Here is a 10,643-nt window from a genome sequence, read left to right as displayed (position 1 = left end):
GACGCAAGGCTCTGGTGCGCTCTTCTGATGGCACAGACAGATCTACGTTGTCGAGAGCGCCTTCTGGTGAGAACCCCTTCCACTTGATGCCATGGTTGCGGGTCCTCTCAAACTCTCAAAGGAGCCGATGAGATCGGCTTCCAGCAGAGCTTTGATCTCGTCATACTTCTTCTTGTGTTCAGGAGGGAGCTCTTCATACATGATGGGCTTGGGAGCGGGTTCTTGATCTTGAACTCTCGTCATCTCTGTGGTGGGCGTTGCTGTTGATGAGTGTCCCACTGGGCGTGCCAGAATGTGTTGTCGGTCGAAACCCACCGGCGAGCAGCGACAGGCAACACGAAGAGCCGGGAGGTTGCCGGGGCGCTGGCAGGCACTGCTCCCTCGTCGACGGCCCGCAATTCCAGCAACGCACCGCGGCTTGTGAAGACGCAGGGCGTGCCACCTGACCTATACCCGATCAGGAAGGTGCGGACGTGCTTGCGATGATCGACCTGCATACACAAACACGTGGAAACGTAAGTCCGAGCCGTAGTCGGCTCCCCGGGACGACTCTTGCATCGGCTTTAAAGAGCCGATCGAGTCCCGGTGTCAGATGGGATCTGTTGCATCCGGATATTGACAGATAAAGCAAATAACTATAAAACTGCTTCAATTAAATCTAATCGATCTAACCCACAACGGTAAAAGCTTCACTGCTAGATCGGAATGTCCTACACGTAACTGGGCCTAATGAACGTAACAGATAACTAAACCATAACAAAAAACAGAGGCCTAAGAACTAGCAAGAGCCAATTCCCGGATCAATTCCCTGTTAAAGCTAAGATAAAGCATCTAAAACACCACCGGATCATCCAACCCGTTTGCAAGGCCTAACCTAGCAGATATTACGCCAACTCTCAAGAATAAGAGCAAACCGTGACAGATCAGATCTACTAAACATAAAAGAAGCAGGGTGTCGTCTCTGTGCAACTAATCCTATATGACAAGAACTAGCATAATATTGAAACATGACTGCACAGAGACAACATGATATTCGTAGATGATAAACAACAAGGTACAAAAATCTACTAAAAGCCATGCTACGAACATCAGGATAACTAGTACTACTCGCCATCAAAAACACTTCAGTACGAGTAATACCAAGGTAAAAGGAAGAACAACGTTGCCCTGATCGCGAGGAGCGATTAGGGCAGCATGGCACTTACTTGGACGAAACCCTAGGGTTAGGGGTGGCGATGCGCCGAGTTTGTTGTTTGCGAGACGTGATGACGTTCTTCTTTCATGAATAACATAGGGTACATATTTATAGTCCGGAGACTTGGAAAATAATCTAAACTAATCTTGTCCTGATCGGACTCTATCTCTAATCTAAATCTAAGGATACATGGCCCATGTGGCCTAGGTGCTCACGCAGGAGCCGATTTACAAGCCTTCTTCAATCTTCTGCTTTAAGCCCATCATGCTTTCGGCGCATAAATTAATCCTGTTAATTTACGGCGATAACACGTGGCCAGCGAAGGCTCGCAGCGGCGCGCGGCCCCGGCGGAGGCCCGCCCGCAGTTGAGCTCGCACGCCACGGAGCAACGCGCTGGCGGCGGCCCGCCCGCAGTTGAGCTCGCACGTGGGCAGCGAAGGCTCGTGGCGGCACGCGGGCCCGCGCGGAGGCCCGCCCGCAGTTGAGCTCGCACGCCGTGGAGCAAAGCACCGGCGGCGGCCTGCCCGCAGTTGAGCTCGCACGTGGGCAGCGAAGGCTCGCGGCGGCGCGCGGCCCCGGCGGAGGAGGACATGGTGGAGGAGCCGGCACTAGAGGACCTCGACGGCGGCAGCGGCCCACCTACAGCGAAGGTGGATGCAGCGGGGCGGCCATGGCGCTGCGGGGGTGGATGCGGGCATGTGGCCTAGGACCTGACAGCGGTGAAGCTTGTGGCGGAGGAGCTCGTGTTGGAGGAGAGAAAATAAAAGAGATAAGCGGTACCTACATAACCGATGGCAGTGAGTAATTTTTGCGAAGTTGCCGATCTCACAGCCATAGGAAAAGCACCTCCTTCGCTGCTGTGAGAAATGAACTAGACGGAAACTGCTTTTATTGAAAGCACTTATGCTACAGCATTCCCATGGTTGGCTGTTTGGCTTTCTTAGAAAGCCACGGCCCAAAAAAGCTGAACCAAACATACCCTTATATCCCTCTATTTTGGTATCACACCAAATCCCCTAGTAGTATCCAAATTATCTGACATCCCACTTATACCGCTCTTCTTAGATTTGAAGCCTGATATTTGGAAAGAAAAACGCGTGATTTTGAATTTGACATTAGACGAAATTTTGTCATGTATCCAAAATTCGCTCCAAACCATGTCTGCATGCAGTTGTACTCTTCTCTTTTGCGTGGAGCAAGCCAGCACGGGCAAGGCTTCTACTGTAATCTCTATGCTTGAGAGAGAGCATGAACTTGTGCAAAATCATCTCGACTACAACCACACGCAAATTCATAAGAAAGCCCATCGGCTTACAAGTTAGAAGCTCTCGTCCAAAGGAGCCAATTGCAATCCAAAAGTCTAAATCCAAATCCAATCCAAGAGAAAACGAGTTAAAATCCCACAGCTCAGTGCCGCAAACGGAAGAACATCCTAGCGCATGGCGCGCCGCGCCGTGCTCACTTGGACGACGCCCTCTTCTGGTACTGCTCTTTCACCCACTTGATGCCGCTGCTCGTCCCGGACTTGACCTTGTGCGCCCCCACCAGCGCCGCCGCCTTGGCCTTGACGAGCCCCTCCGACGCCGCCGCCTTCACGTTGCCGGCGACCGTCTTCTTGTCACCGTCCGCCTCGCCGGCGCCGGCGCTGGCCCCGTCGTCGTCGCCGGAGCCCCACTGGTCCGCCCATGTCGGCGCGTCGTCCTTGGAACCCATGGATTGGAGGGAGGAGCTGCAGCCAGAACAAGCGAGGAGACTCAAACTCTGCTTTACCAAATCTACCGGAACGGAAGTTAAGTTACTGACCTGAACGGAAACAGAAAAAAAAAACAGCTTGTGGAATCGAAAGATACGAACTTAGAGATGCAATTACACATACAACGTCGAGAAACTCTGGCAATCTTCTTCTTCAGAAAAAAAATGATTTCTCCGTTTCAAAAAAGAAAAGAAAAAAATGATATCTGACAATTTGAAGATACCTATTCCTTGAGTAGACGATTTTCTCAGTCTCTTGCTCCAAGGATAAGCAAAGCAGTAAGCACGGGTGAGAGCTTTGCCCTCTCTCACAGGTCAGCTTCTGCCTGCCTGCTCGTGTCTTGCAGGCTTGTCTTTTTATACACTACACACACAGGCCGCTGCAGGAGCAGAAATTTTTGGCTTCGCTTCGCCAGCAGGAGATGGCAAAGATGCCCATGCTCTGATTTCCTTTCTGGACAGAATATTTACTCCGCGTCGTGCTTTTCTATCCCTGAGTATGAATCGAATAGAACAAATTCATTGGATCCTCTGGGACTCGTGAGCTGTGTACGCCGTGCCGCACCCGCCCTTGCCCGGCATCTCTGCGGACGCGCGCAACAGCTCCTCCAGCTCGAACCGCCTCGTGCCGCCGCTGCTGCATGCAGCTGAGGTCCTCTAGAAACACCATCTTTCCCCGCTCGAACGTCGCGTCGCCGGCACCGGCCGCCGCGACCACCTCAGCGGCTCCGTAAGCGCTCGAGGAGTAGACTATCTTTTCCCCCTGCTGGAGCCGCCTGCCTCTCCGCCGGCCGGAGAGGCGCGGCCACAAGTAGCAGAACATCAGCGCGGCCACGAGCCCCACCATGGCGAAGTCCCCAGCCACAATCGCCACCACCGCGGCGCGGCTCATCTTCCCCATGCCGCCGCCTGGCGCCTCCGCGCTCGCAGGCCGCCCCGGGGGCGAGGATGCCACCATGGCGGCAGCCGGGGGGCAGTCCCGCGCCGCTGACGCGTTCACCGCCCCCGACGCGTTCGACTGTTGCGCCTGGTGCCCTGGTCCCTGCACGGCGGAAGCGGCGCGCCGCACACACCGGCGTTACCATGAATTATACTATTCGCAATATTATTTCTATAACTGTGAATTTATTGTGATACTCTTGACCCAAAAAACTACAAAAATAGAATTACCATGAATTTCTAATCATCTTTAACTTTGGAGGTATTGGGAGGTGTTGAGTGACGTTATGACACATATGAGCCCACTCACTATAGACACATATAACGCCTCCTGAGGCCTCTTCATTGACGCCTCCCAACGCCTACCCTCAATTGGGCCCACAAATTATAGACACAATGGAGAAGGTAGAGAAGTGTCCAGCCATCCAGGGTTCTTCGAGTCCCAATGGAGACTCTTGTGGTGTTTAGCCAAGTTTCTTAAGATGGTCCTAACACTTGTACAATATGTGTCCTCAAGTCTATCAGTGCCATACTGTTAGCTTATTTAGGACGATTTTTTTTGTCTTTCATTGAAATCAAAGGAGCAAATTTATCTATCCGTTGCTAGAGTAAATCAGTCACATTGATTTCAACATAATAAACGAGTACAAACCTTTCATGACATCAATCTTTGTTAGGCGCATAATACAGCGCCAATAAAAGAGGTCTTTTTTTTATGTGTGAGCACGAGGGGCAAGTCCCTGCCAATTTACAATATATTTAAAGGGAAGAAAGTATGTACAACTAAGAACAAAAACAAAAGAAGAAAAATACAAAGAAAACTAAAAGACTAAGAGGCAGCTTCTGGCTATTCTAAGATTTGCCTAAAAAATAATTTTTCTCTTTGCTCCGTGGATAACCAAGGTAAACTCATGCAAAAATTTCCTTCTCACTGTTGTGATTGTTGCAGATTGCTGATTCAAGGTTAAACCATCCCTTCAACTCCAAAATATATATTCCATCCCATTAAGATAATGATTTCCATGAAGATGGGAGTGGATTTGATAGTGTGTTTCTTGGCATCAAATAAAGTTGTGTGCTGTTATCAGCAATCCATATCCTATATATTCTTCATCAACATTTCTTAGATTTCATATGAGATTCCGACCTTTAGGACCTGACGACGGGGGATCGACATCATCTTCTCACCATTTCTCGAGTTCTTTCTAAGAAATGAGTATATGTAGTTGACAACGATCTTCTTAAGGAGCGAGGAGTGGGGTCTTGCTACCACCTCACTCTCTCCAAATATGTACACCATACCCTTGTTCATCTCTTCAAGAATAGACTGTTGCTCATGTTGGATCTTCATCATCTCTACTACGTTCATCTTCTCTCCCTGACACAAATTAAGCATTATATGAGTGCTACCATAATTCGATCACAAAATAAATGGATATCACAAAATGAATTCATATTTAGATAAGAATCATGCTAATAGACTAGTCACCTGAAATTGTGTAAAATGCTTGCTCTTTCCACTAGGTTGCCTTGTGTGCTCTGAAAAAGACTCAGCCGGTGTGAGCATTTCCTCAGCGTATACTGCCTTTACTAAGGGTTTTTCGTGGGTACCAAAGCTATCAGCACGACAGCTACGGTAGCTGGATGACTGTATCAGCATTGGCTCAGAACCCACACCATAGAGGTTGACATCGCGAATGTAGTACTGGAGATACTCTACAAGTTTATCAACAAAGTCCTTGGCCTCCTCAAAGGGGTCTCGATACCCGTATCGTGCCACACATTGGAATACCTTGTAATCTTCTCTATCTACCTGTCTAAAGAGGAAGCGCTCTGACATATCAACTGATGGAATTGGCAAGTGCTTCATGGAGACGAAAATGAGCACTGAATGGATGGAAGGGATCTTCTCAATTAGGTGAGGGAACACCGGTGGTATGCCCTGAACCAACTCATTGTAGAAGAGGCCTATCCCAGGGACTCTCTGAATGTCACGGCGCCCAAGGAGTTCTTTCACTTTGTCTCGGGGCACAGAGTGCTCGAGCTCAAAATTGTATTTCTTCACATGGACATAATGCCATACAATCATCACTGCCATCAGGACTGCTGACATCGCCACAGGCACATATGCACCATGCGCAAATCGATACAAGATAGCAGATAGGTAGATTAACTCCGATGACATGAAAACAATGAAGAACACTGCGATCCACCATATGCTGATCTTCCATATTAGGAGCATCACTATTGTCAACAAGAGTGTTGTGATGATCATCACAAGAACAACACATATACCTGCATGGACCCAAGGGAGAGACATCATCACATTTTTGTAGCAATATTTAAATATATGGACATAATTGATCTTAATTATTCAAACAGAAAAATGCAACTACTCCATGAGAAATTCTTAGGATCTTACCATGAGCTTCCCCAATGATGACGGTTGTCTTGAAGCCGATTGTGACAAGGCAAGCGCCCAAGCAGAGTAAGTAGTTTACTTCAGGGATGTATAACTGGCCTGAGTATTGCCTTGAGGTGTGAAGTATCTTAACCCTTGGAAAACAACTGAGTGTTTGGGAATGGGAAATGGTTGCGAAGGCACAGGATATCATGGCTTGGCTTCCAATGATCGATGCCGCTAACGCGAGGATGAATGTTGGCCAGAATAATGAGACTGCATCCAAGTAGATATTATGACCCTTGGTAAAGAATTCAGCTGTATAGAGTGAGGTACCAAGTATATTTTACACAAACCTGGAGTTGATTTATAGAAAGTGTTAGCTACATCCTCTGGATGTACTCTCAAGTATGCTGCTTGCCCAATATAAGCAAGTAACACTGATGGGACTAAACCGAAGCCAAAGCTTAGCTGAAGTAGAGGAAAGAAAATGTTATTCTGATATACTATTATTGTAAGAGTCTAGGAGATGAGTTTATTATATTTAATTTAATTTATATTCTTGTCAATAAGAACTTTGATTCTTACTAATGCCAAAGCATTTACATACCTGAATTGATCTGATGCTGAAGTATCCTAGATCAGAAAAAAGGGCTTCTGTGCCTGCGAGATTTGCATAATATTTGCTAAGTATGTGTGCATACTCTTGATTCAAATGTAGTAACCACTATTGTTCGAACGCAGTAACCACTATTGTTCCGAAGGACAGTACTTGTTGACACACAAAGTATATAGTGGTATACCTGTGAAGCAAAGGAGTATGCCACCAAGGGAGACCCATCCTTTCTTCTTGTTCCTTCTGAAGTAATCGATGATGTATTTCAGGTTGAATGCCCTGAGTGCACTGGTGTCATACTTTATCAGGTTGTAGACTCCAACTCCCCCAATGAGGAGAAGCCAAAGCAGGATGACCGGGGCGAACAGGTAACCGACTTTGTCAGTGCCGAACCTCTGGATCGCGAACAACACTACTAAAATTCCCACAGTGATCCAAACTATCTCATCTGCGGAAAATGTCACAGGTCAGTACTCTGTCATGAATGCACATCATCTTCATAGGCCCTGGGAAATCACTCATGCCATCTTTTCTTCTAAGTGCATTTTCAGGATTTATGGTACATGGCAAATGTCGACCGACTGTTTCTAGAGGTTCACAAGTCCTCTGAAAGTGCCAAGATAAAACAGAATGTCATTGTCCAACATCGTCCCTATCAAATGTTTTGGAGAAAAAAATCTGTGAAAATAATTAATCCACAGAGGTCGACCGACCTTTTTTTGTGAAACAGGAAGGGTTACCCCCCCTCTAGGCCTCTACTGATTCGACCGACCTTTTTCCATGATACGATTTATGACGAGTGGTGCTAGAGAGAATAGCGTGTGCAAAGGTTGTTCTACTGAGAACTGAGGTGTGTACATTCACACCGGTTATGTGATACAGCAAATTGCTGGTTGTGTGCAGTTCAAACAGGCAATGAATCTTGTTCATCTCATTGGGCTATAGCTAGAAGACAACAACAACGATACTTACGCCACAACCACATAAAAACTTCTAAGGTTGGACCACACATGTAACTGCTAACGGTGACGGTTCACTCTAAGTCTTTGATCAGTTGCCTAGATGGTCGGTGGATTTGAAAATCGATAGCAAAGGCATGGACAGTCATGTGGTAGGTTTGTATCATTTCTCTCTGTAGACTCACCCATTACCTTCAAATATGGATATTTTCTTTGGTGATAGATTGTATCCAATTAATGAATACATTTTTGTGCATTCAAAATTGTCTCGATCGACCAAACTATTTTTTCTTCAAATAAAGACAAGAAAAATGGATGGTAATGGTGTAACGACCGCGTAGATTGGCTGGACCATTAATTGCTAACAACGACAGCCTGCTTCAATTCTTGAGTTTATTCGTTGATGGAGATGTCATACTCACAAACAGTACAAGCGTGTGGAAATGAATTAAGACTTTTGAGATTTCTAATGTGACAAATATTCTGTCCCTACTTCGACTTCGATCCAAGGGTTTGTTAGATAAAGTGAATCTAGCTTCTAGCATGACTTTTGAGTTCTTTTTTTTTCCTCATACCTGTTGTAAGATAAGGTGCCTTTTCTTTCAGACCGCCAACCGCAGAGAGAACTGACACGTTTTCAGGAAAAGAGAAACTATGTTAGGCTATGCAAAGTAGACTTAATGGTTCCTTTGAATCCACTCAAGATAATGGTAAACAATAATGTACTGAAGATCTTACCTGAAATTGCAGGAGTTAGAATGGCGTCGCTGATAACCATGGCGGTGGCGAGCATGGTGAGCAGGAAGAGCGAGATCTTTACGGCCTTGTTGGTCTCGAGCAGCTCCTTCATCCACTGTGCTCTCCTCAGCGTCGCGGGCGGCTTGCCGCGGTTGTACTTGTTGGAGACGAGCTCGTCCTCAGCTTGCTGGTTTGGGATCAGGCTGACCTTCGCGTGGCGCGAAATCAGAGTGTAGAGCGCGAACGTCCCTCCTGAAGAAATGAAGGAATCGATTTTCTTGGTGTTACTGTTTGCCTGTTCGATCTTACTACTTTTCCTGTTAATTATTATTTATCATGTTTTTACTACTTTTCTTGTATGTGTGTGTATGTAGCAAGGATTTTTTCCTGTATAGGAGTATATATTAATTAAAACATGCGTGCGTGCAACAATAAGGTTAGTTAGGGTACTAACTGACCATCGCCGTCGTCGTTGGCTCGGAGGGCGATGTAGACGTACTTGATGACGGTGAAGAGGAGGAAGCTGTAGATGATGAGGGAGAGCGCGCCGAGCAGGTCGTCCGGGTGGCCGACGCCGTCGCGGAACGTGCTCGAGTAGACGAACAGCGGCGACGTGCCAATGTCGCCGTACAGGATGCCCACGCACTGGAACGCCAGCCGCAGCGTCCTCGCCCAGCCATCCTGCCCGTTGTGGCCCGCGCCGGCGGCTCTGGTCGCGGCCGCGTACAGGGAGTCCTGCCGCCGCATCTCCGGCGCCGCGTCGTCGTCGACCTCGCTCTGCTCGAGGTCGACGATGACGATCTCTTCTTCCTTGTTGTCATGATCAGCAGCTGCGGCTTGGGCCATACCTGACACTGAACCTCCGCTATGGAATCGCATGCAGCAGGAGCTGTCCGAGGCGAGCTAGAGCGTAGTGGTTAATTGTCGTTGCAGCACTTGGTGTCCGAGCTCTGGAACGAGCTCTGCAGCCTGGGCTCCCTTTTATAGCTAGGCTCTTGAAGTGCATATAGACCGATAGATGCTAATGGTAAGTTTCGGTGATTAATGACAACCGTATGCGATTAACGTGTGTTTTGAAGGAAAAATTAATGTTTAAATTAGTCTCCTATGAAATGTGAAAAGAGACCCCTCAATTCGGAACAACCATGCGTGCCAAAGACTCAATTTTTAAAGATTAAGGACCTTTCTAGTCTCAAGTGTCATAAGGAGATGAAGAACACTTGATTTAGCTAGGGTTTATAGTTTTTAATTCTTGACCGTACTATTAAGAGGGGTTTATGAATGAGTTAGTAGCTTGATCAAAATAAAGTTGGCCTTAGAAATCTTGCACACTCGCTCAAAAACAGCATAAGATGGTCAATAGAAGTTAACACAACGCTTGGAACAAGAAACAATCGAAGTCACATTCGAATCCAAGTCAAATCAGTGGAAAACAAAGAAAAACAGCAGCACCGGTTTAAACGATGTCCCTAGCATCGGAGAATCCGATGCTTGCCGGAAGTTCCGACGCCCTGTCGGTCTATCTCTCTGGATGCAAGCAGAAATCAAATCAGCAATCACTATAGCACCGGTTGAACCGATGGTCCCAAGAAAAACACCGGTGCATTAGATGTACTTTGTTCCAGAGAGCATGTTTTGGTGGACCTCAACTCCTCTTCAGCACCGGTTGAACCGACGCTTCAGAAACAAAGCACCGGTGCATTGAATGTACTATGTTCCAGGGAGCTTGTTTGAGTTGATCTGTGAAACTCTTCAGCACCGGTTGAACCGATGCCTCTACGGAGCATGCACCGGTGCAATGACGCAAGCTTGAATACTGTGTCAGAACCCCAACGGCTACAATTTGGACACAGAGAGACCGGTTGAACCGATGCCTCAACTTTGTCACCGTCGGTTCTTCCGGTGGTCACAGTTTTTCTGCAAGTGAACTTCCAATGGCTTTGTGACCTCCTCCACTCTATATAAGGGCACCCCTGGCTCATTTCAGTTGCCTTTGACACCCTGAATACTTGAGGCCACCCTTGAGAAGAAGACAAAGTGCTT

General features: G+C 47.2%; 2 protein-coding genes across 4 annotated transcripts; both read right to left on the bottom strand.

Moving 5' to 3' along the window:
• Positions 1–2,449: 2,449 nt before the first annotated feature.
• On the bottom strand, positions 2,450–3,988 carry LOC120650502. 3 transcript variants are annotated; one of them, XM_039927653.1, is made up of 3 exons: positions 3,172–3,988; positions 2,999–3,099; positions 2,450–2,924 (listed from the first exon to the last, which is right to left on the bottom strand). In XM_039927653.1, exons 2-3 carry the CDS (start codon positions 3,067–3,069, stop codon positions 2,654–2,656), a joined length of 342 nt encoding a protein of 113 aa, XP_039783587.1. In that variant the 5' UTR covers positions 3,070–3,099; positions 3,172–3,988; the 3' UTR covers positions 2,450–2,653. The 3 variants fall into 3 exon arrangements, with proteins under 3 accessions (XP_039783587.1, XP_039783586.1, XP_039783589.1); XM_039927652.1 differs by having other exon boundaries at positions 2,999–3,988; XM_039927655.1 differs by lacking the exon at positions 2,999–3,099 and having other exon boundaries at positions 3,172–3,971.
• A 502-nt stretch (positions 3,989–4,490) lies between these two features.
• Positions 4,491–9,571, bottom strand: LOC120650501 (potassium transporter 27-like). The gene is made up of 9 exons (XM_039927651.1): positions 9,059–9,571; positions 8,601–8,852; positions 8,438–8,488; positions 7,091–7,351; positions 6,898–6,950; positions 6,644–6,758; positions 6,309–6,563; positions 5,376–6,181; positions 4,491–5,264 (listed from the first exon to the last, which is right to left on the bottom strand). The coding sequence occupies exons 1-9, from the start codon at positions 9,477–9,479 to the stop codon at positions 5,010–5,012; spliced, it is 2,469 nt and encodes an 822-aa protein (XP_039783585.1). The 5' UTR covers positions 9,480–9,571; the 3' UTR covers positions 4,491–5,009.
• Positions 9,572–10,643: the final 1,072 nt, after the last annotated feature.

Source organism: Panicum virgatum, chromosome 9K, assembly GCF_016808335.1.
Source record: "Panicum virgatum strain AP13 chromosome 9K, P.virgatum_v5, whole genome shotgun sequence".
In the NCBI taxonomy this organism is placed as follows: Eukaryota; Viridiplantae; Streptophyta; class Magnoliopsida; order Poales; family Poaceae; genus Panicum; species Panicum virgatum.
The sequence above is the reverse complement of the archived record's forward strand: the minus strand, read 5'-3'. Positions and strand labels throughout refer to the sequence as shown.